The following is a 25,101-nucleotide window of genomic DNA, read 5'->3' on the forward strand; positions in this document are numbered from 1 at the left end:
CCGATTGGGGCGGCGCCAGCTGTCCCTTGATGCCCAGAAATTCCGGCTTCCTGTTTCCTCCTGGGAACACGGCTGTCCCGGTGGGCAATGGGCCTGTGGCGAGCTGTCATCCCACAACGACTGTGGCCCCCAGCGGGCTCCTACTGCTGCCCGGGGGACTGCCCGCACCACGAGCTGACCAGGAGGCTGGGGTCCCGGGACGCCCCCCCGCCCCTGCCTGCGGCACGTACGGCACGGAAGGCGGAGAAGAGTCTTTATTGTGCAGGCCAGTCCAGGCCCAGCCTACAGCAGGTCGTAGAAGTAGTCCAGGCCCTGGCCCAACTCCCAGATGGACAGCCCGACGCCCAACTCCCTGGCCAGCTCAAGCCGCACCTGCAAGGACTGAGGCGGGGGCGGCGTCGGTGCGGCTGCTCCGGAAATGGGCCCAGGCCTGAGCCCGCACAGCCCCCACCACCTCGCTGGGGACCAGGGTTGTTGGCGGAGGGCTGTCCCCGCTGCCCCCACCCTGGCACTGGGCAGCCCACACGCACCTTCAGCGTCGGGTAGAAGACGATGTGCCTCCCACCGCGGTTCCTGCAAGAGCGGGACCCCCTCAGGCCGGCCGGCTGGCCTCCCACCGCTGCCGCCGCCCCGTCCAGCCGAGGGAGGGCGGGGTGGGGAAGGCCCCCTGGGCTCCTCCTGGGGCCAGGCTGGCCCTCAGGGGCAGAGGCGGAGCCCATGGCCCAGGCCCCCCGCCCCAGCCCGCAAGCCCCCCGGGCCCCGCCTCGCTCACTTCTTGTACTCGAAGACGTGCTCTGCGGCTTGGCTGTCCCACGTGATCCGGGGCCTGTGGTCCTTCAGCGTCTGGATGTACCTGGGGAGGCGAGAGCGGCTGTGCATGCGGGAGCCCTTCCCTGCGCACCTGGCACCTGCAGGTGGCCGCAGCCATCTCAGAGGGGTGAGCTCTCCTCCCTGGTCTATGCAGTGCCAGCAGCATGCAGGGCGCGCACTCAGCCTGGACTGAACAGAGGCCAGGAGGCAGGCCTGCGGGGCCAGGTCCTCACTGGGGGGGGGGGGGGGGCGGTCAGGACGGAGGGCTTCTGAGATGTGAGCAGAGGCCATAGCTGCGTTTCCAGGTGTAGTGCCAGGCACGCAGATGGAGAGCACCCATGTTGTGGGCATGGCCCTACTGGGTGGGTGGCACAGGCCGGCACTCCTGGGGGACCATGGGAGAGGCACCCATTCTGGCAATTGTGTGTGTGTGTGTGGGGGGGCTCGAGCAAGCTGCAGCCTGGGAATGAACAAGGCCTGGGGGCAGCCTCCCCCAACCCTGTGGGGACACAGTCTGGGCCAGTGGTCTTGCAGCCCTTCCAGACACCAGGGTGCCCCCAGCCTTTCTTCCTTGCAGAGGACACAGCTGCCCCAAGCCCGCAGCAGGCCTGGCTGTGCTGCCAGAACCCAGTGGTTCAAGCACACCTCCCACCCCAAACACAGCGAGGGCAGGCGGGGGGCAGGTTGCCCGAGGGAGGAGCAGGGTGCTGACCCGCACCACCAGCCTCGGTGGGACCCTGGGGATCGTGGCTGAAACGGAGCAGCCGTTTGGGAAATGCGAGGAGCAGCGGCAGTGGGGCCCTCCAGAGGTGGTCTGCACTGGCTCCCCATGGGGCCACGGCCCGTCTGCCAGCTCTAATCACCCAAATGACACTGCCCCTGAGTAAAACAACACACCTGGAACCACCGACGTCACAGCTTGTGACCCCACCCCACCCTCCAGCCCGCCCACCCAGGTTTGCAGGCGATGCCATCAGGCGGGCAGCTCTGGGCTCTTGGGTCACCCACTCCTCAGGGGGCCTCCAGAGGCCCAGGCTTGGTGGTGCAGTGATCGGGGGCGCCCAGGACCCTACACTTGCTGGCGGGCCCTGGGAGGTGGGGCCGGAGCCTGGGAGGGACGACTGGACAGAGGGCCCCCCCAGGAAGAGAGAGGCCGGGCCTGCCTGGGAGAAATGAGAAGGCAAAGGCGGTTAGGAGCTCGGAGGCCAAGGACCGGGATGGAGGTGGGGGCTGAACGAGGTGACGGGCCGAGAGCTCCTTGAACTGACTGTTCTACCAACTGTCCAGGCGACGCGGGTGCAGGGAGGCTGACAGCAGGCGGGGCGGGGGCTCCCGGCTGACACGCACCAGGACGGAAGGGGTTGCGGCATGAACCCCACGAGATAGACGCCGCTGGGCCCCGCGCACGGAAACACTGACTTCACGCTGTGAATTCCAGCCCCGCGCAAAGCCGACAAGGCCTCGGACTGATGGCTTCAAGGAACCGCAGACAGACCACAAAGGACACCAGACGGGTTGGCGAAGCTTCAGGGGTACTAGGAGGCACCCCCCAGGTTCTTTTTTCGTCGGGGGGCGGGGGGAGTCCATGGTGTGCAGTGGCTTGACGTGGAACCTCAGTTCCCAGGCCCTGACCTCAGCTCACCGCGTGCCAACCACCTCACCCAGAACCCCACGCCCGCCTGCCTGGCCGCTGGTGATGCCTGCCTCTGGGAGGATGGGGGGCACACAGCCCTGGAGGTGCGATCTCACCCAGGCTCCTCAGGGCCCCCGAGGTGTAGAAGGAGGCCCAGGTGCCACAGGGCTGCTCAGCTGAGCACAGGGACCAGCACAGGCCTCCCTCTCTGCAGGGAGCGGCCACACACCCCCTGCACAGGGCCAGGGCCAGGGGAGAGTGGCCAGGCCCCTTGAGCCCCACTGCGGGGAGACTCAGGCGTGCCTGTCCCACTCGCTGCCCTTGGTTTTGGGCTACAGCTTCCCGCGAACACTCCTACTGTCCCCAACCAAAAGCTGAGAGCCAAGCAGACCCAGGAAAACACCCGCAGTTCCCAATGGGACAGAGCTGGGCAGATGCCACAAGGGTTCCAGAGAAAACCTGAAAAGCCCACCAAAATCCAGACCTGCCAGACCCTGGCCTGTGACGAAGCCCTGAGGGCAAGGGAGGGGGTGGCCCCTCCAACCTGGGCCTGGCGGGGGGACAGTTGCTGGTGGGCAGAGACACAGACCCCAGGGTGTGGTGAGGGAAGGGCTGGTGGAAAGCTGGGGAGGTGGGTGCAGCCAACAACCGGGCATAGGATGTGTGTCCATGCGTCCCTCCTTGCCAGCCTGGTGCCCAGGCCACAGGCCAGAGGCCAGTGAGACAGCCTCCCAGAACAAGGGCTCTGCAGCTAAGGGGACCCACGGAACAGCTCCCAGGGCTGCATTGGGGAGCATGGGAGCCGGCAGGCAGGAAGCCCCAGCTCCTCCTGGGGTGTCTCACAACCTGGGGTGAACATGCCACACACACGCCGTGGCCACAACAGGGTCTGTGTCAGGCAGGGATGGCAGATGGAGCAGGTTGGGGCCTAGGAGGTGCATGACCAGCCTCTAAGTACTGGCCCCACCCCAGCGGGCACAGAATGCTGACCTGGCTGGCAGATGCCCCCCGCCTCCCCCCCCCCTCAGGGTCCTGGCCGTGCGCAGGGAGCAGATGGTGAGGGGCTGAGCTCCCGCCGTCCATGGGAAAAACAGCCACAGAAGGCTAGGGTCTCAGTGCTGGAGACGCTGACACAGGAGGGCACAGTCCTGGGCCAGCCTGCCTGGGCGCCCGTCAGCAGGAGGGCTGGAGAGCCCGCGTGGCCCTGGGGCTCGCCTGCCCTCGCATGTGGCCCGTCACCTGCACAGGGAGCCAGGGACGTTGCAGCAGGTTCCCGGGAACAACTGGCTGAGGGTGTGCCCACCAGCTGCCCTCCGGGGGTGCGGGGCTGCGAGAACCCTCTGTAGGGGCGGCTTCCCCTCCCCCGCCAAACAGACACCCACCCGGCACAGCCCTGCTAAGCTCGTCCATCTGGTGAACCAGATAAAAAGAATTTGGCCCTGAGAGGAGGCGGCTGGTGTCCAGCCACAGGAGGGGCCTCCGCCCGCCACTCCCAGAGCCCCAACGCCCTGGGCAAGCGAGTCAACCCCACCCTGCAGGCCGGGGGGCGGGAGATCCGTCAGGAATGAAGGTCAATGCAACCCATAGGGGCCACTGGGGGCTGGTTTCCCCAGCCCCCCCCCCCCCAAAGCTCACACGGGGCACGGGCAGTGGGTGGCAGATGGCAGCACCCTGGGAGGAAGGATGAGGTGGCAGGGGTGGGGCGCGCTCCGGATGAGCAGGGCAGGGGGATGGAACCTCGGTGTGGGGGCTCCTGCTTCTGCCCTTCACCCCACCAAGGGCTGGGGAGCATCCGGGAGGCCTGCCCCCAGCCCCATCCCACAGGGCAGTCGTGGCCTGGGGAGGTGGGGGCCTCGGGCAGCCCCACACCAGAGGCATCCAGAGGCTGCTGTTGCCCCTGGGCACAGTGGTCAGCTGGTCACAGGCCTGTCCCTGGCAGGACCACGCTGGGGTCTGAACCACAGCCCCGCTGCACCAGCTTTTCTGCTCATGTGTGTCCTCTGGGTGGATGGGGCCTGTGAGAACCTCCTCCAACGTCAGCTCATCAGCGAGGGGCACATCTGGGGTGGGGGCGGGGGCGGGGCTGGGGACCTGCGGGGGGCAGTCTGTGTGCACATGTGTACAGCACACGTGTGCACCAAGCACACACACCTTTGGAACCAGGCCCCTCGGCACTGCAGGGGCCACGTGCTGCCTGTCACTGGGCCACGCGGGCTGTGTTGACGGCTGCAACCACCCCACTCCTGCAACTACCACTGGACCACACCGAGTAACTGACAGCTCCTCAGCCTCAGACGCTGGTATGGGATGAGCCGCCGGGTCCCCCAAGGTCACAGGATGGAGCCCTGACCCCAGCAGCGCAGAGTGGGCTGGATTTGGAAACGGGGGCTCTGAGGAGACGATAAATACAAAATGACCAGGTACTGGCCTCAGGCCCTGGTCCCACAGGACCAGGGAAGAGGAGGTCAGGTCACAGACACACAGAGGGAGGGCACGGGGAGGAGGCAGCCGTCCCCACGCCCAGGAGAGAGGCCTTGCGAGGGACCAGCCCTGCCCACACCTGGGGCTCGGACTCCAGCCTCCAGGACTGGGGACAGGACGCTTCTGCGGCTCGAGCCTGGCTGTACTTGTGTCTGAGCTGCAGCGGTGGCACCCGACACCTCCCGCCCTCCCCGCCGGCCTGGGCCAGCAGAGCCCGGCACCAGAGCGGACCGGGGGCACCGGTCCCCCGCCTTACTCAGGCAGTCCTGGCTGGTGACGCCTCCTTCTGCAGCAGAAAGTGACCTCCCGCTCCCGGCCAGCCGGTCAGCAGCTACCACGGCCAGGCACCCTGTCGGGACTCGGGAAGGGAGCAGGAGGCACCAGCAAGACTTTTGGAACCTCCTGGGGTCCCTGTGTCCAAGAAGGGCTGTGGTGGTGGGAGGGGCAGCACATAAGGGGCAGAGGGCAGCCTGCCGGGACGAGGGGGCTCTGAGGGGCCCCCTCTGGGGTGGGGAGATGGGCATCATGCCCCGGGCCACCTCTCACCAGGCTGGATGGCCACAGCACTGCCCCAGCGGAGGGCAGGCCTGGGTTCAGGGACGCAGAGTGCCCGGCGCAGGGGGCTGGGAGAGGGGGGCTCCCTGGCCTGGGCTGGACCCCAGAGGCCCAATCCAGGGGTGGTCTGGAGGCTCTGCCCCAGAGGAGGGACCCAGGAAACAGGGGAGCCCCCACCCCACTGGGAACAGCCCTCAAACCCAGCCAAGGGCCAATCCACCAGCCTTTGTCCTTTCCCAACGGCAGACCTGAGAAGTCCCTGGGGGCCGGCACCGAGCCAGAACGGGTGTCTGGCGGTGAACCGTGCAGAGACTGCCCTGCAGACAGTGGCGTGGCAGCAGGCAGGCTGACTCAGATCCTGGCCTCTGCACCGCACCCAGGCAGGGCCAGGCCCTGGACAGAGGCCGGCCGGCTTGCGGTTCCCAGGGGATGTGACAGCACTTAGAACATGCGTGGAGAGGGCCAGGGACACCCAAACGCCTGGCGTCCAACCAGGTGGAACGCGCAGCGTGGCAACAGCCCAGAGCAGAGGCCCACGGAGCTGCCCTCGGGGCCGCAGGGAGGGTGGCACTGCCTGCAGCCGAGTCGGGTCTGACCGGCACAACGGGTCAGAAGGCCTGCAGCTGGCTGCCCACACACGGCGCTCGGGGCTCGGGGGACAGCAGGAGCGAAGCCCCAAATACACCGCAGAGGAGAGCGCACCAGCACAGGAAGGGGACAGCCGCAGGTGGCATTGCCGGCAGACGAGACGCGACAAAGACGTAGTCTAGGAGCACGAAGACAGTGACAGAAGGCAAATGACAGACAACAAAGAGGGAGCACCCGTCGTGGCTCAACAGACACGACTCCGACCGGGATCCATGAAGATGCGGGTTCTATCCCTGGCCTCGCCTTGAGCTGCGGTGGAAGCCACAGAGGCAGCTCGGACCTGGTGTTGCTGTGGCTGGGGTGTAGGTCGGCAGCTACAGCTCTGCCTCGACCCCTAGCCTGGGAACCTCCATGTGCCGTGGGTGCCGCCCTAAGAAGCAAAATAATTACATGAATACATAGCTCAACAAAGACCCAGAACGAAGAAGAAGGAGTCCCCGCTGTGGCGCAGGGGTTTAAACGCCTGACTGCGGGGGGGCCACGGTGGAGGTGAGGATTCCGTCCCGGCCGGGCCAAGTGGCTTAAAGGGTCCAGCACTGCTGCAGCTGCCGTGCAGGCCACAGCCGCGGCTCAGATTCAACCCCTGGCCTAGGAACTCGCACGTGTCGTGGGTGAGAGCAGAGAAAGATACAACATTACAGAATGAAATTAAGCCAAGTACAAGAAACACGAGTCACCCCTGGGGAAGCACCAGGTGCTGCGCTCCCTCGTGGAGCAGCCAGTGAAGATCCGGGGGCGCAGCCGCGGCGCGGGTGCCGCTACGGCACAGGTTCAACCCCTGGCCTGGGAACGTCCACACGCCGCAGGCACGGATGAAGCGAACAAGGAAAAGCTCGTGCCGGGTGCTGGTGGGGACGCGCCCAGAGAACCGGGCGACCACCAGCATCTCGCAGGGAGAAGACACAGGAAGCAACAGCTTCAAAGTCCTGGAAGCAGCGGACAGCCCTGTGGCCGACGCCCAGCACGGAGCGAGGCACAGCTGAGAGGACCCAGCACCAGCAGAGCCGCAGCAACGAGGAGCACGAAAGCGGAGGCAGGACACCAGATGGGGCCCGAGTGCAGCCAGGCCACATGCTGCTCGGGGATGCAGCCCTGCCAGCCCGGGGGAGGGTGGCGCTGGGCAGCACCCCGCAGGCCCCAGCGTGTGGGTCACCCCTCCACCGGCTGCCCCCCTCACCTGGCCCCAATGATGGGCTCGCGGGCATCCTTGGAGGCTGCGTAGTCCATGCCGTAGAAGTTGAGCCCCAGCAGGATCTTGCTCCGCCACCGGGACTTGGGGTCCAGGACCTGGACACAGGCCCGCACCCAGGACAGCGGTGCGTTGGGGCCAGGCCTGCGGGCCGAGGGAAGCAGCTCTCAGGGGCAGGCAGAGGCCCCGGGCGCCCCAGGCACACAGCGAGTCTCCTGCTGGACGTCTGGGCTGCATCCGCTTGACCCAGGACCTGTGCAGGGAGCTGAGCGGCTCAGGTGAAAAACTGAGCCGGACAGAGGCAGTGGGAGGTGGCAGCGCGACACCGTGCCCCAGGCAGCCACCCCTGCCCAACGTCTCCTGGGCAACAGGGCAGGCCCAGCACTGGCACCCACCATGCAGGGGCCAGGTCGAGGAGGCGTGGACGGACACCCCGAGATGGTGACTCCATGGGGGCTGCCCAACGTGAGGCCAGGGGTGGCCTCTGGGGGAGCAGAGGCTGGGCCCTCCACGCCCCTGTAGCTGAGGGCTGTGACGTGGCCCCGAGCAGGTGGGCTGGGGGCGGGGGGCGGGACCGCGCCTGAGCACCCAGCGGCCAGGCGAGAGCCTGGCCAGAGCCCAGCAGCCGAGGCGTCCGCACTCACTGCTGCGCCGTGGAGTAGTCGTAGGTCATGAGGCTGAAGCCGTCCAGCAGGGGCGCCAGCTGCTCAAACTCCTTGTGCGTGAACACGCCCAGCTTGTTGGTCCTGCGACAAGACCACGCGATCACCACGGCCCAGCCCGCATGGCCTGCCAGCACCCCTGCCCTGGCTGACCCCTGGGCTGGCAGAGAGCTAGCTGGCTTGGTTGAGGGGGCTCCCAGCTCACGCCCCCTGCCCCAAGAAGACAGCCGAGGTCACTTTTCCTGGAAAGCATGCGCCCTCAGTGACAGGGACTGGCCCATAGCTGGGGCAAGGCTGCTTGGGGGGCAGGGGTGGCGCCGCGAGGGCTGGAGGCCCCGCAGACTCAGCTCTCCTCCCGCAGTGAGCCAGGGCGCCATCGGCCCAGCCTTACGGCAGGCATGGGTGCCCGGGGCCAGCCCCGAGACCTCCTCTTTGCCTCAAGCAGGGCGCCCTTCCTCCAGGGCCTCAGGCCTGAACTGGGTGGGAGCCCCCGTGGCCTGGGCTGTGAGCCTACCTGCTCCACCTGCAGGGGCCCCGTGGACTCTGCCCTGTCCCTGGTGGGGGCTCTCTGCATCCCCTACCCCCACAGAACAAGCCAGGACCCCTCAGCCGGCACCCAAGGCTCTGGCCACCATCCCCCGCTCCCACCCTCAACCAGCACCCCCCCAGGCCAACCGCCTCGGGCCAGTGCAGGCCCCGGGCACAGTCACTGGCCCTGTCTCGTGGACACTGCTTGCAGGGACACCAAACCAGGGCTTCTCCAGCCTCTCTACAGCTGCTCCACTTGGCAGCCTGGACTGCAGGGGGGACTCCAAAGCACAAGCCCACCTGCCCACAGCTGCCCTACCAGGATGGGAGCAGAACCGTCAGCCTGTAGGCCTAGGTCCACCCCTCCCAGGCCAGCCAGCGCCCCTGAGCTCTTCAGCCTGGACCTGCTCCATGGGTGACCCCTGCCCACTGCCCTGCAGAGACTTCCACACTGAGGATGCAGGCTACGCGGGGGCCCCCGACGATGTGCGGGGGCGGGGGGGGGGGCGATCAGCCTCTAAGCAGAGAGGCCCCCACCCCGCTCACTATGGGGAGACACCCGCCCTAAGCCAGAGGGGTGGCCAGAGGAGGCACAGCCCACGCCAAGGTGGCACCTGCCTGTGAGGATGCGAGCTCGCTGCCGGGCAGGTCCTGGGAGGAAGCCAGCTGAGCTCAGAACCCCAGCACCTTCCCGGGGGGCCCAGGAGCTACACGCCCACCACCGCCTGAGGAGCCCAGTGAGGACCAACTCAATCCCCTTCCTCAGTGAGGACACCAAGCTCTAATCAAACCAGCTGCTGGGTGCTGGACGGCTGGGGGCTGAGCCGGGACCTTGGGAGCAGAGCGCAAGGTCGGGATGGCCACCTGTCCCAGCAGTGCCCGGTGGGAGGCCCCAACAGAAGCACGGAGCAGCAGCTGGCGCCCGGCCCACGCGCCCGCGGGCAGACCGCTCCTGGACCTGCTCCTCCCATGTGCTGCCTCCCTGAGACCAGTGACGCTGCAGAAAGCACCAGAACGACACTTTACAGTTCACTGGCTCCTCTGCCGGGGCTGCTGTTGGCAAGCGTGCGAGGAGGAGGGGAAGGAAGAGGAGGATGAGGGGGGCGGGTGGGGGAGGGGGAGGGGGAAGGGGGAGGAGGCGCAGAAAAGTCAAGGACAAGGCAAACTCCAGGCCGCTAGAGCTGCTGGAGCCAGCAGGGCCCACTGCTCGGGCCTGCATCCCCCAAACACACCCTTGACTGCAGGAGGAGCAGGCTAGACGGGCACACAGCGAACCAGCAGTGCCCAGGACCAGGCTCCAGCCCTGGCCGCCCTGGCCCCTTGTCACTCTCTAGACTGCCACGCAGAGGGTGCTTCCGCCCGAGCTTTGAAGGGTTGGGGGGGCCCCAGGTCACACCCTCCAATTCCAGCCCAGGGGCCAGGGTCTCAGATGCCCGGGCAGAAAAGGCACTGGCTATGAAGCTGCCCCCCACCCTGACCCTAACCCTCCTGCCCTTCCAAGCCAGGCCCAGAGACAGGCCCTCTAGGGGCGTCTGGCCCACGCACCCTCCTGCCCTCTCTCTTGGGCACAACCAGTCCCAGTCTGCCCTGTGCACCTGTCAGGAGCTGCAAGGCCCCATGGGGGCAGAAGGATGGTACACAGCTTGGCGGGGGGCAGGCAGCAGATTGGGCCGCAAGACCTGGCAGCTCCTGAGCCTGAGAGGCTGCCTCAACTTCCCAGAAGCTCGTCTCCACCGACGGCCCCGACCCCAGCACCCCACCCCGAGGCATTACAGGCACCAGGAGACCCTGGAAACGAGCACTGGGTCTGCACCTGAGCCCTCAGGCTCTGACTGCCTGGCCTCCTGGCCCCCCAGGCCAGCGCCCCTCTTCTACCGTGGGTAAGTCCCGACAGCCCAGCCTGGGTGTGCCCTTGGCCCTGCTGCTGGCCCCCACAGCGCGCACGGCCTCAGGTCCTGGAAGGGTGGGGAGGAGAGCCGGACGGGAGGCTGACGACCAAGGCCCGACGGGCCCGAGAGACACAGACTCCAGGCCCCTGCAGCCAGGCGGCGTGGTGTCGGCCTCAACCGCACGGTGCCTGACAAGCCCCTCCATGCAAGGCTATCGGCCTGCGGGCGTCAGGGCCCCGAGGCTGTCCGACTTGGTCCTGTTAATCAGCCTGTGCTGCAGAGCGAGCCACCGGCCACAGGGTGACGAGGTGGTGCCTCCTCCCGGAGCAGGGGCCCAGGACCCCCAGTCTCCGCCCGCACCCCCACATCATGATCCAGCCTCCTCTGGACCCAGCAGGGGCTATGGGAGAGGAAGCAGCCGGCCCGGTGGCGGGAGCCATGACCACCACTCTGACCTCCTGAGGCCTAAAGTGGCACAGGCCCGGCGCCGTGGAGCTCCCGGGCTTTGCCTGGGAGCTGGCGGGCGCGAGTCTAATGACGGAGCCCTGCAGACGACGTGGCTTCAAGGGCCTGGGTGGAGGGACACAGGGTGGACGAGCTGGCCGGCAGGACGCGCCGAGGAGCCCGTCCCCCTTCCTGTGGCCACGTGCACTGCCGCGACCTGTGCCAGGACGGGGGCGGGGGAGGCCAGGCGGGGCCCGGCACTTACCCGGGGGCGACGGCGGGGGGGATGACCAGGATGGCCAGCAGCCGGGCCTGGTGCAGTGCCTCGACCATGTGGGTGAGCATGTGAATGAGGCCCCTGCGAAGGAGTGGGGACAGGTCAGGAGCGACTCGGCTGGGAGGCGTCACCACCGTCTGCCCAGGAGGCCCAGGCTCCGGAGGCCCCTCGCAGCGGACGCCTTGGCACCAGGGCAGACCCATGGATGCCCCGGGGCTCACCCTCCACCCCAACCGGCCGGCCCCACCCCGTGTTTCCTCATGCTCAAGGTCACCCCAAGAGGAGGGCAGAGAGCAGCGCCCCATCTCCCCCCAACCCTCCCAGATACAAAGCCAGGCAGGGGGTGAGCAAGGAGCAGGGAGGACCCAGCGTGCAAGCCTGCCGGTGGTGGGTTCGCCCAGGCTGCCAAGAGCCTCCCAAGGGCTGGAAGGCCGACTCCGCTCTCAGGGCGGGGGCCTCGTCTACCCAGCCCCCACCTGGCAGCCACCAAAGCGGGGGTGAGGGCTGCCTCGGGCAGTGAGCCACCAGGTGGGGGGCAGCACGCGCAGTGGGACAGCCTGGGAGCACCTGCCAGGACACCTCCGTCCCCACGGCACGTGGACTGCAGATGAGCCCCAGCCTGCCGGCCATACCGCTAGGCGCTCAGGTCTCGGGCCACTCCGGTTGGGTGTCCACTCTGGCCTGGCCCCAGGGATGGACCCTGGGTCCTTCCCTGAGGAGCCACCTCTGGAGAAGAGGCCGCCAGTCCTGTCCGCTGCGTGCAGCCATGTCAGAGGGGCTGGGGTGCCTGGGCTCACACGAGCGGGGCAGGGCTGGGCAGGAGGTGCCTCCAGCCCCAGGGCAGGGCTGCAGGCGCCCATGAGGGCAGGGCAGGCATGTTATCCAGCTGAGGCTGGGCCATGGAGGCTCCCAGAGCCTCCTGGGTGGCCTAAGCTCCCACGGGAGCCTGGTGCCAAGGTGACCCCCTCTGGCCCTAGTGCAGGAGGCGGAGGAGCATGCGTGCTGGAGGTCAGCCCCCTCTGGAGGCCAGGAGCTGGCACACGGTCAGCCCCCTAGCATCTGTCACTGTCACTTGCCTGCCTGGCTGCTGAGCCCACCCTGGGCTTGGCATCCCTGTGAGGGGAGAGGGGACCTCGTGGCCTGGGGGCGGCCCCTGCCTGGCAGGAGCGGAGTCTGCTGGGACGGAGGCCGCCCGCCTGCGCCTGTGAGCTGCTGGGTGTGAACAGAGGAGACGGGCCCCACGCGGTCCCTCCAGGAGGCTTTCACGGGAGGGGCCCGGGGACACAGTGCCATCGCCCCCCATCACGCCAAAGAGGCTGGGGGCGCCTGCCCCACAGCATTTGCTGACAACGGCCCTTCCGAGCCGAACATGTTTCCAGAAGGAAATAAGGTCCTCGGGCACCCAGTCAGGAGCCTGAGGCGGGTGACCAGTGGGGACAGGAGCACGAGCGCCCCGTCACACCTCGCCATGGCCAGGCCGTCCTGGGGAGCAGCGGGCTCCTGGGCAGTGGCGTCCAAAGCCGTCTGCCAGGCTGGCTGGTCTCTGCCCTCCTCCGGGCCCGGCACACGCGCCAGCTGCTCTGCCCTGCCTCACCCTGCTGCGTGCTTGCCGTGCCACCCCCGGCCGGAGTGCCGACAGGACGAAGCTGCCTCCTGCCCGCCCTCCTCGGGAGGTAACAAGGTCACCACCCAGCAAGGACCGAGGCAGGGCTGGGGGCAGGGGTCGGGGCGTCTCTCAGCCAAAACCCAGGGCCGCCAACCCGCAGGTGCTGTGTTGGCTCTGGACGGCCACGGGACCCCTCGTGCTCTCCGCCCGGCCCCTCTCACTCATCTTCCCCTCAACTCTGGCTTCGAGGCCTCCCAGGGCAGAACTGGACAGAGCGAGAGCTTTTCCAAAGTCCCGCTGGGGTGGGGGTCTGAGCACAGAAGCAGGAACCTGTGGCTGGGGGCCCATGGCCACAGCGGACGGCGGAGTCCCCTACCCCCGTGAGGGTGGACACCCCGGACACGCCCAGCTTCAGGCACACCTGCCCCAGGGCCTGGGGCAGGAGTCCAGTCCCTCGCTGCACGGCCCCCAACAGCGTGCCTTTTGCCTGCACGAGAGACAGAGACCCTGCAGATGCACCTTCCAGCAGGCAGAGCACAGCCCCAGGGGAGGCCTGCCCAGCGGCCCCTCTTCGGCTGGGCAGCTCGGAAGAAGTGGGCCTCAGGCCGCACCGAGCTGGGGCTCCTGCCGGCAGAAAAGGCAGGAAGGCCAATCCCAGGGCTGGCACTGGCCGCCTGGGCTGCACCACTGCCCTGCGCCCTGAGTGGAGATCTGTCCTTCCCCTGTCACCTGCGGGGCAGACCCCCAGCCCCGAAGAACCAGGGCAGCAGCCACTGCAGGTGACCCTCCCACCGTCCCGCTGGGCCCCTCTGGCTGAGGGGAGTCTGGCCCACGAGCCTGGCGGGCAGGCCGGCTGCTTTGAGGGGCCGCGCAGCACCCTCCTGGGCGGGCCGAGGCAATGCCTGTGGGTGTGGGTGGCCACTTCTCTTCCCAGAGGACCCTGCGGCCCTCTGCTCCAGGGCGCCCGCCCCTTCTCGAGGTTCCTGGGAAAGCTCCGCCACGCTGACCACGGAGGCCTCGCAGCCGGACAGCCGCCCCCAGCCGCCCCGGGCTCTCAGAGCCGCTCTTTCTCAGGTGCCCTCCCACCCCGGGTGCAGACCACGGGAAGAAGGCCCTGCTCCCAGCCGGGGCCCCCACATCCTCCCCTCAGCTTCCTCCCGCCATGCGCGCGCCGCCAGGCTGCTCACACGTGCTTCTGGATCAGCAGCTGGTTCCAGACCTCCACCACGAAGCCGTCGAAGCGCTGGCTCTGAAGGGAACGGGGCGGGTGAGGGGACCCCCGGGAGGAAGGCGTGGGGGGGCACGGGGCCAGTCCCACTTCCTGCAGCTCCGAGGGAGGCAGCACGGCCCCACAAAGAGCCAGGCGCAGCGGGGCTGGGCTCCCTCGCCGCCCCCATCGTGACCCAAGCCCTGGGGTCCTCAGGGCCCAGCACCGGCAAGCCAGGGTGTCCCCAAAGGCAGCCCCTGCGCCCACGGCTCCTGGGGTCGAGGGGAAGCCCCGGGCAGGCGTGCGGCCCCAGAGAGGCGTCACCTTGGCCACCTGGACCACAGTCCTGCTCAGCTCCTCTATCTCGTCCTCACTGTCCAGGACGTTCCGGAAGTCCTCGTACGTCCAGTCCTCAAACCGGAGCCGGGGCACTGGGGACAGACCCACAGGGACGGCGACCCTCTGAGGCTCGGCCCTCAGCCTCCAGGGCGGGGGGACCCGAGCATCGTCCTGCCAGCCGTGTGGCCTGGCAAGGGAGGGGAACCTGGGCGGCGGGAAGGACAGGGGTGCCGAGCCTCTTCTCCCCTCGCCAGGTCGCTCTCGCTGGACCGTCCTCCACCGGCTCCCCATGCGGCCGACTGCAGGGCCCCTCCTGCCCCTGCCCCGCAGCTTGGCCGCTCCGTCCTCCCAAGCCGCCCGTTCCCCAGCGCTCTCTGCTCTCCCTCCCTCGTGGGCTGTGAGCCCCGGGCCAGGCCGGGGCAGGGTAGGTGCCACTCTTGGGCACAGCCCCCAGGGCCTCCACCTGCTGGCGGGCAAGTGCAGATGCAGGAAGGCAAGAGGCGGCCTCGCGGGGCTGAGCCCTGGGGAGGGAGGGAGGCCGCGGGCTCGGCTGCACCGCGGGCGGGGGAGGGACCCATAGCAGCACGGCCTGGCTTACCAGGACCTCCGCCCCGGGGCGTAGAGCCTAAGGGCTGCCACCCTGACCACACAGGCCCACTGGACTCACCTATGCGGAGGCCCTTGGTCTGCTTCCTGACTGCTCGCATCCACCCTGTGGGACGTGGTGAGGGCGGTCAATGTGGGGACAGAGCGCTGTGCCCATGAGAGAATGGGGGCAGAGAAGGGCAGCAGCAGGACAGCACCTGCCCCCGGCCGCCCCCTCCTCCCCGGGACCGTTTCTCGGAGCTAAGGGGCATCCAGAGGCCAGGCCCCGATGCTGCCTTGGCTGTGACCCGACCCACTGCCCTCCTGGCATCAGGGAGCGGCTGCAGGGCTGCAACCAGCTCACGCCTTGCCTCCTGAACCCAAGAAGGGGGGACATCCGTGTACACTCAAGCGCAAGCCCCCCAAACCGGGTGTCAGGACAGCCAGGCCCTCACGCCCTCCTGGACACTCTGTCCCGGAGGCCTTCCCCCGGATAGCGCGTGCAGACACCTCTCCCCCTCCCCCGGACACCAGGGACGAGGGCGGACGAGCCGCAGGGAGAGACCTTGGTCCACGTCGTCGAGGCCTGTGACCTCGAACATCTCGCGGCCATGCCGCCTCAGCTGCAGCCACACGGGCGCCACGTGGGTGAACTTGCCCGCAAAGATCTTGGCGATGTCGTAGCCGTGGCTGTTCCACTGGCAGAGAACAGAGAGGGGGTGAGCCGGCCTGCCGCCGGGGCCCCAGAGCCGCTGCTGCGGTCCGGGGCGCCACCCTGCCCTCGGACCCGTCGCCCCAGGGCCCAGCGTACTGGAGTGACGTAGCCCAGGACGTCCCCGGCAAAGTGTTTCCTGAGGGCCTTCGCGGAGCAGTAGCTGCGATGCTCAAGAACCACGTCCTCGGCTCTGAGGTCTGTCACCACCAGACCCCGCTCCTGGACGGGCACGCCCGCAACCTGAGTCTGCAACAGAAGAGCCGACGGGAGAGGCCTTGCAGCGCGGCGCTTTAAGGGCCTGGCGCCACTGCTGTGGCCCACGTGGTTCCTGGCCCGGGCGCTTTACATGCCCGGGGGCAGCCGAAAATAAATAAAGAGATAGATAAAACAAGAGGAGAAAATACCTCAAATCACACTTGGTCTCAGTGCACCACCCTAAAGGGCGCGTGAGCCGCCCACAAAGAGTGAAACTATAAAGCCAAGGACGAAAGCCTCAGGAGACAGCCATGCGGTGGCCCTCTCCGCAGCAGGGACCCCTCTGCCCCCTGGGGCCCTGGATGGCTGCAAAACGGCAGCCAAGCCCGGCTGCCCCGTGTCTGACTCGCTCAACTGCGTGGACGTTACAGAACTGCACCAAGCAGGGGACAGGCGAGGGGGGCAGACAGAGGGCAGGGGAGGCGCAGAGAGGGGACGTGGTCCCAGGAGACGAGCTCGGCGGCCCCCCCCCCTCAGCACCACAGGCTGCTCCCTCGGGGCCCCCCCGGCCAGAGCCCCAGCTCTCGGCTCAATGCCCCGCCGCCCTACCTTCTCCGGCAGTGTCTTGGAGGCAGCCTTTTTGGCATCGGACTTCGACAGGGTGCCGTGAGCAGAGCCGCAAGCCAGAGCGAGCCAGAGCGCGCCGAGGAGGCTTCGCATGGTGCGGGCCTGTCACGGCAGGGTCCAAGCTCGGGGTCCGGGGGGCTGCAGAGCGAGCAGAGCCTGTGGGCACCAGCGGCGGAGGGGCCCCTCCCCTACTGGGGCACGTGCCCTCAGGGAGCCGGGCTCCTCGTAGACACCCAGACGGGGCCCTCCCTGCCGCAGGCAGAGAGCCCTCCCGCCTCAAGGCCGCCCTAACCAGAGGCAGCCCCCTGGGAAAAGGCTGGCTCGCCACCTGCTTAGACCCAAAGATATCCTAGTGCGAACGAACAGCGCTGCGGAAAGGACTGGAAGACGTGGGTTCTGTGTACGAAGCTCAGGGGCAGGGGGTCCTGGGGAGGCTTTCGCACTTAAACCAGCAACAGGAGCTGTTACCTAAGAAAACATTAACGGAGCTGACTACATAAAAACGCAAAAGCTGGAGTTGCGGTGCAGCGGAAATGAATCCGACCAGTATCCACAGAGATGCTAGTTTATTTATTTACTTCATAAATAAATGCATGAAACAAGAAGAATACTTGGAAGGTACTTCACAATGAATTCCTAATAACCTACCTGTAACATGCAAAGAGCTGTGTTACAGATCAAAAACAGAGGACAAGCCAACATAAATACCCCACGACAGGAGTTCCGGACGTGGCTCAGCGGTAAGGAACCTGACTGACATCTGAGAGGATGCAGGTTCCACCCCTGGCCTCGCTCAGTGGCTTAAGGATACAGTGTTGCCATGAGCTGTGGTGCAGCTGCGGTGCAGATGTGATCTGGTGTGGCTGTGGCTGTGGTGCAGGCCTGCAGCTACAGCTCTGAATGGACCCCTAGCCTGGGATCCTACCTAAGCTGTGGGTGCGGCCCTAAAAAGACAGAAAACAAACGAACAAAAAGGACAAAGAAGGAAAAAAAGCAAGCAAGCAAGCATTTCGGCCCAGCACTGGCAAGGACTAGGGGCGACACTACGCTGATGGCCAGGGCAGCAGTCTCTCTCAGAGCCGTTCCTCGGAGCCCACGTTGGTAAAATCTTCTTGATGAAGCACTCTCACGTTTCCTATGCCATTTTTAAGAAACTGGTTTTTATCTATCAAATCTCACCACTTGGCAAGGTGCAATCTGAGAAAGGCTGGCCCATGGGCCCTGGGTGTCTGACACCAACAGCTGGTAGGACCCCTGAGCCGACAGCCTCGTGAGCAGAAGGCATACAAACTGCTGCCTGTGAGCACAAGGTTTGGAGCCAGCTGTGTTTGTGCACCGGGGAGGGTCACGTGTGCTCTCGCATGGGAAGGTGGTGTAAGAGCAGGACCACAGCTCCGGCAGATGTTTGTGTTTTTTTTGTTTTAGGGCTGCAAGTGCAGCATGTGGAAGGTCCCAGGCTAGGGGATGAAGTTCCTGCACCACAGCCCAGCAACACCGGATCCTTAAGCCATTGAGCAAGGCCAGGAATCGAACACGCAACCTCATGATACTAGCTGGGGTTCATTACCACTGAGCCACAATGGGAACTCCCTCCAGCTGAGGTTTTGATTAACCACTAGTTCTGTCCGCACTCGGGCTGCAGGTGCTGTCCTTGTTCCCTCCACAGATGAGGCTGAGGCACCAGCTCCACGGTGGGTAGGAAGCAGGGACTCTACCAGGCACCCACCCGCCGGGCCTGGCCGCTGGGGGCTCAGGCCTAGGTGGACCCTCCAGCGTGGAAAAGGTGCAGCCCCCAAGGTTTGGGGCAGAGGCAAAGCGGGAGCCAGCCTAGTGCACCCCAACATGCATCTCGCCACCTCTGCCACACCAAGGAGGTGCTGCTCAGCGTACTGCCTCCCCGACCCTGGCTCTGCGCCCCTCCTGCCCACGCCCACACCCCGTCTCAGCCACACCTCCGGTCCAGACCTGCGGAAACACCCATTCCCACACTCCTCTCGTCCACACCCCCACACTGGTTCCTATACCCCCTCTCATGCACACCAGGTCTTACCGCCCCCTCCAGTGCACACCCGCGCACAACCCCTCTCGTCCACACCCCCCATACACCAGTTCCCACACCGACTCTCGTCCACAGCCGCTCACACAGCCGTTCTCCCTTGCACCAGGCCTCCCGCTCTCCCGTGCACTCCGCGCGCCCACTCCGCGGAGGGTGACTGAGACCGTAGGAGGCGAGGAAGCAGGAGTCGGCACGCAGGGCGCGGACGCCACCCCCACCAGCCGCTGCGGGGCTCACCTTCATGTCCCGGAGGCCGACCGGAACAAACTCGCGCGTGGCCGGAAGACGCTCACGGCCGCCACCGGAAGTCCCACCCAGGACGCCTGCGCGCCGCCGCCGCGCTAGGCATGCTGGGGGCGGGGCCTGGTGGTGGGTGGGGCGAGTCGAGGGGTGGAGCCTATACGGGGAAGGAAGGGTGAGGGGCGGGGCGGGGCCGAGGGGCGGGGCGGGGCCGAGGGGCGGGTCCTGTGGGAGGAGCTGGCTGAGAGGTGGAGCCGGGAGCTGGGCCGCGCGTCAGCTGGGCGGGCAGGTGGGCTCAGGGAGACCGAGAGTCCGGCGCGTGCGCTGACCCTGGCCTGCTGCGCGCCCCAGGCTCTCCCAGGAACCCAACGCCCTCGCTCGAAATCTCGCACAGGAGTCTCGGTTCCGTTGAGCTCGCGGCCCCCTTGCCTCCCCGGCACGCGCTCCGTTGAATCTTGGGCTCCCGGTGCGACGTGCGTTATGACCGCTCCACGCGGATGACCAGCATGGAGCGCCGCGGCCTCCAGAGCCTCTGCGCGAATTGGCCGGTGGCCAAGGGAACTGTGCCGGACCGACCTCCCATAGGTCCGTGCTCTCTCCTGGATGCGAAAATCGCCTCTCCAGGCTTCCTCCTACTGCCCGTGGCCGCGCCCCCAGCCTAGCCCTCCTCGGTCATCCTTCACCACTCCCTGGATGAGCGCCTCTGGGTCTTTGGCTTTGGTCACCACCCAGGGGCCAGTGGTGCGCACTCTGCTTTCTGGAGCAGGGACACGTGCTCTAGGCCCTCTGGATGGCCCCTGGACATCGAAAATCCCTTATTTCTAGACTTAGTGCTCTCTCTGACCTTGCCACCAGGAACGGCGGCTCTTCTCACCTGCAGATCTCACAAGCTGGAAGCCTCCAAGGCTAAAAGTACACCCTCATCTTCGCCCCTAGCCAGGGGAGTCAGCGACCCTCTGCAATGGCCAGCAGTTCTAACCACAAGGCATTCGACACCTGATACAGGCGGGTAGACTCCCCACCCATCCCTAGCTGTTCCCAGCACAGTTTCCTGCAGAAAACCGCATAGCCGTCCCCACCCTGGCCCCGCTCAGCCAGAGCCCGGACCCGCTGCGTGGCTGTTTCCCCATTTCTGCTGGTCAGAAGGCGTCTCCCTGAACGGAACTTTGCTCTCTTTTTCTGTCCTCGGGTTTCCTTCTTTCTGCTCCTCATGTTTCCTGCCAGCTGACAACCCCCACCCCCCCGCCCCATCTTCCTTGGGGCTGGGGCCTGGTGTGCGTGCTGAGGACTGTCTTGTACCCACTTTCAAGTGTCACCGGGTATCCTGTGTTTTTGGCACCCAGCTCAGGCCTGAGGCCTGATCTTTGGCGTGGAGATCCCAGGTCAGGCAGAGCTCCGGAGACGACCCCAGGAGGCTGTGCTGGTTGCAATTCTAGGCCTACCAAGGAGACCCCAGCAAGGCCACAGTTCTCAGTAAGGCACTTAGTCACCTTAAGATGCCATTGAGTGCCGAGCTCTTTGGAGCTAAAGAGTCACTCAGGGTTCAGTCTGGGCCAGCACTGCAGGCCTCAAGAGCAGGCAGGAAGGAGGGGCGGGAGCCCACTGCCAGTCCCCTCTTCAGAGCCCCCACTGGGCAGGGTTTGGGGGTCCTGTGGAGTTGTCCCCCAGCTGGCGTAGCTTGTGGATTGACAACTGACTTCTAGCTTGGATCCCGCCTGGCTGTGGCTATGGTGTAGGCCAGCAGTGACAGCTCCGATTGGACCCCTAGTCTGGGAACCTCCACATGCCACAGGTGCGGCCCTAAAAAGACAAAAGACAAAAAAAGAAGAAAGAAAGAAAGAAAGAAAGAAAGAAACCCAATTTCTTTATTTTATTTTTTTGTCTTTTCTAGGGCCGCACCCATGGCACATGGAGGTTCCCAGACTAGGGGTCCGATCGGAGCTGTCACTGCTGGCCTACACCACAGCTCATGGCAATGCCAGATCCTTAACCCACTGGGAAAGGCCAGGGATCGAACCCACAACCTCATGGTTCCTAGTCGGATTTTGTTAACCACTGCGCCACGACGGGAACTCCAAAAGCTGACTTCTTTAAATGGGTAGACTTCACCCCGTCACAGGAAGATTTAGACTGAGGCCTGGGCAAGATGAAGCGATTGAGAACCAAAGTGTTCATGTTTACGTGTTAGGCCAAACGTGACGGTATTTGGCGTTTCATGTTTCCAGAACATTTAAGACGACTTGGGGTTCACCATTTTAAGTACTTGATCTGTTGAGTATATGAGCTCGAAAAGCACCTGAGATTATGTTGTCAGTTCTAATAAGCCGGGTACATAGAAGTAAAAAGTATTTCATTCATTCATTCATTTATTCATTTTGCTTTTCAGGGCCGCGCCCACAGCACATGGAGGTTCCCAGGCTAGGGGTCCAATCGGAACTACAGCTGCCAGCCTCCACCACAGCCACAGCCACCCAGGATCAGAGCCAAGTCTGCGACCTACACCAAAGCTCACGGCAACACCGGATCCTTAACCCACTGAGCGAGGCCGGGGATTGAACCCGCACTCAATGTCATGGTTCCTAGTTGGATTCGTTTCCATGGCACTACGACGGGAACTACAAAAGTATTTAATTTATTTAATTTATAAATTCAGTTTGGAGTTCCTGTTGTGCCTCAGCGGTAACGTGCTAGTTTTGTTACTAGTCCTCACAGACTAGTACCCATGAGGACATGGGTTCGATTCCTGGCCTCGCTCCGTGGGTTAAGGATCCAGCCTTGCCATGAGCTGTGGTGTAGGTCGCAGACGTGGCTCGGATCTGGCGTGGCTGTGGCTGTGGCGTCGGCCAGCAGCAGCAGCTCCAATTCAATCCCTAGCCTGGGAACCTCTGTATACCATGTGTGTGGCCCTCAAAAGACAAAATAAAAAAGTAAGTGGAAGATAGATACAAATTTGGTCTGCAATGTTGAAAACGCTTAACTGCGTTTGTATGATGGGATCAAATACCACGCATAGACCCACAAATGACAGCAAATCCCCAGGCTCATAGAGGGGTACGAGGGTTTGTAAAATCGAGCTTAACCGCTTAAAATATTAGGTTCTGAATTTATAACTTCGGTAAATTGAATCCTAAGTATGTCGACGTAATGTAAATCTGAGTATAAACCCCTTGCTCAGGCCCTAAACCTGACCTTCAGCCTCCATTCCTGGCCCTCCTGCTTGAGGCGTGGCCTGCTCTGCCAGGTCCAGGCTCTGAGCTGCGAACCCAGGTTGGGCCCACCCTCAGTCTGCCCACCCCACCCCATCCGCAGTTGGCACCAGAGGACACACAAGGGCAGACAGGCTCCATGGGGCAAGAGGGCCTTTAAAGACGAGTTCTCCTGCTGCCACCGAATCCCTCTATGTTCTGGGGACACCCCCGGGCACCAGCTGAGCATCCCCAGTCTGAGGCTGCCTCCCCAGGATGGCCTTGACAGCATCCCCGGCTCGCTCTGGGGAGCCCATTACCAGGTTGACACCCCAAGAGCACTCACGCCTGGTTGTTGCAGGTGCTTGGAGGCTGTGGGGCTTCTGGGGGCCAGGCTGGTGTGTTCCCTGGGCTGGCCTGGGCTCCTGGGGGAGGGCTGGGGTGTGGCCTGTCCCTGTGCCCGCGGGCAGCCTGAGCCCCCCTTCCTTTGCCGAGTCAGCACCAGGGAAGGACTTTCCGGCAGGGGCAACCCGTGACTCGCCTCATTTGAAAGGGGAGGCCACAGTGGTGGAGGGGGGGTGTCAGCCCAAGGGCAGGGCCCAAGTCACTATTACAGACTGTGTCCTATCGCTCCTGGGCCTCCCAACATTCAGCGCGAGGCCGGAAGGCCAGGAAGAGGGACGCATGTCAGAATTTCCTGCTGCTGAGCCCACCCCTGCCCCTGGCCGGAGACCTCCTCCCTGGGTGCTGGCGCAAGCAAAGTCCCGAGCACGAAAGGACAGGGTGCGGGGCCCGTCACGTGTGGCAGAAGCTTCCAGACCCAGCTCCAGAGCCAGCACAGCAGCTCTGCTCTGTCCCATGCACAGGCCATCTGGCCTGGGCCAGGGTCGCGGCTGTGCCTCGGGCATCGCGTGCTGTCTGGTGCGGGGTCCGGTCTGAGCAGGGCAGCCCTGAGCCCAGAGGGTGGATTCGGCGGGTGCATGGGGGGCCCCGCCCGGGGTCATGGGCTGTGTAGTGGCAGTCACGGGGTTTGTGCTTCTCACCGTCCCTGTCAACTTTACAAAAGCCCCTAACGAAAGGGGAGAGGCGGCACCCGTGTCGGGAGCCTTTCTTGGTGGCCGTTGTGGGCAAGCGGAGTGGAGGGACCTTGGAAGGTTGTCCACATCCCAACTCCCAGCACCTTGACAGTGACCCTGTTGGGAAATAGGGTCTGCACAGATAGGATTAAGGATCATGTTGGGAGTTCCCTGGTGGCTCACCAGGTTAAGGATCTGGCATTGTCACTGCTGCGGCTCGGGTCACTGCTGTAGCGCCAGTTCAATCCCTGGCCCTGGAACTTCTATATGCTGTGGGCGTGGCCAAAAATAAATTAACAAAACCAAAAATAAACAGAACACAGTGTATTTTTAAAAATGTCTTCTTGGGAGTTCCCGTGGTGGCGCAGTGGTTAACGAATCCAACTAGGAACCATGAGGTTGCAGGTTCGATCCCTGCCCTTGCTCAGTGGGTTAAAGATCCGGCGTTGCCGTGAGCTGTGGTGTAGGTTGCAGACGCGGCTCGGATCCCACGTTGCTGTGGCTCTGGCGTAGGCTGGTGGCTATGGCTCCGATTAGACCCCTAGCCTGGGAACCTCCATATGCCGTGGGAACGGCCCAAGAAATGGCAAAAAGACAAAAAATAAATAAATAAAAATAAATAAATAAATTAATTAATTAAAAAAAATAAATAAAAATGTCATCTTGGATTCAGCCCTTAGTCCAGTGACTGGGATCCTTAGAGGAGGAGAGAGAGGAAATTCACGACCCAGACACGGGGTGATGGAGACAGAGATCGGGGTCCTGCAGCCCCAGAGCCACCAGAACGATGCAAGGCAGGGGATGGAGCCCCCCCACAGCCTCCGGGGAACCAGCCTTGCGCCCCTCAGTCTTGGGCCTGTGGCCGTTTCTGGTTGCTAATCCACCAGCTTCCAGATACAGGTCAGAGCAGCCCCGGGACACCAGCCCAGCGGTGCCGAAAAGCCCAGACCGGTAGTTTGGGTAGATTTTCTTTCCTTAAGATGTTTTTCTCAGGCTCATCTAAAAATTGGCCTGGGAGTTCCCACTGTGGCTCAGCGGAAATGAGTCCATAAAGATGTGGGTTCATCCCTGGCCTCGCTCAGTGGGCTAGGGGTCTGGTGTTGCTGTGAGCTGTGGTGTAGGTCACAGACACAGCTCTGATCCAGTGTTGTTGTGGCTGTGGTGGAGGCCGGCAGCTGCAGCTCCGATTCATCCCCCAGCCTGGGAGCTTCCATATGTCGTGGGTGCGGCCCTAAAAAGAAAAAAAAAAAATTGGCATGTATTCTATCAGCTCACCCTGGCTGGGCCCTTAGAGGAAGGAGACTCAGTGGGTGAATGTGGGCCTGAGATAAACACCCCAAAACAGGAGACCCGTTCAGTGATGGACGGCCTGCTGGCTACCGGTGTGGCTGTTCTGGCCTTTAAGGTCGGGGTGTCATTTCCAGCAGGTCATGGGTCCCTGCTTTAGGGGTGAGCAGGATGCCTGATCTGGCAGCACCCTGGGAGGCAGCCGGATTTTCTAGCCACCTCCTCTACCCTCCCCGGGTGGCTGTCACCAGCTGCTTTGCTCCTGTGCCTGGGACGGGTGACTGGCAGTGCTTATAAGACCCCTCTGAGCCCAAGGGGCACAGACGGGATGTGGTCTGGATGACCAGCCACAGGACAGGGTGGGGACACCCTGACAAGTCTCAGGCCCTGGAGCACCACAAACTCCAATGACACCGTGCCCTCGGGCAGGGCAGTAGGTATGAATTCCTGTCCAGGTGTGGAGGGGGTGTAACAGAGCCTCCAGCCTCAGCACAAACACCGTGGCCGGTGGCCGGTGGCCGGAGTGCTAGCGCAGCGCAGGGTGTGGCATTTACCCTCAGGGTCCAAAATGCAGCTGCAGCCAGCAGAACTGTGCTCTGAGTAGGTAGGAGGGATGGAAGGGGGAGCCGGGCACTCAAAGTCATGTCCCCACATGTCCTCGTATCACCTTCTGTCCTGGGTTGAATTGTGTTCCCCTGAAATTCACATGTTGAAATCGTCAGCCCCTAACCTCCAGATGGGATGGATTTGGGTCCTTGCAGACGGAATTCATTAAGACAAGTTCGCACTTGTCTGACATGACAAGTGTCTCTGTTAAAAGGGGGAGGCGTCCCCCTCGTGGCGCACTGCAAATGAACTCCACTAGCA

The 25,101-nt window shown here is 64.5% G+C and overlaps 1 protein-coding gene across 4 annotated transcripts; it reads right to left on the bottom strand.

The window, feature by feature from the left end:
• Positions 1-236: 236 nt before the first annotated feature.
• CHID1 (chitinase domain containing 1) lies at positions 237-18,762 on the bottom strand. 4 transcript variants are annotated; one of them, XR_002339965.2, is made up of 14 exons: positions 18,684-18,762; positions 16,373-16,528; positions 15,665-15,814; positions 15,419-15,551; positions 14,936-14,980; positions 14,254-14,360; positions 13,910-13,971; positions 11,105-11,197; positions 7,961-8,062; positions 7,305-7,460; positions 4,595-6,497; positions 773-853; positions 531-573; positions 240-381 (listed from the first exon to the last, which is right to left on the bottom strand). XR_002339965.2 is itself a non-coding variant. In NM_001243810.1 (13 exon segments), coding segments are annotated over 12 exon segments (1,182 nt in total). In that variant the 5' UTR covers positions 16,484-16,528; positions 18,684-18,727; the 3' UTR covers positions 237-282.
• Positions 18,763-25,101: the final 6,339 nt, after the last annotated feature.

The sequence above is a fragment of the Sus scrofa genome, chromosome 2 (genome assembly GCF_054392235.1).
Source record: "Sus scrofa isolate SSC_HxYL_T2T_F1_AM1 chromosome 2, Sscrofa_HxYL_maternal_Yorkshire_Landrace_v2.0, whole genome shotgun sequence".
Taxonomy (NCBI): Eukaryota; Metazoa; Chordata; class Mammalia; order Artiodactyla; family Suidae; genus Sus; species Sus scrofa.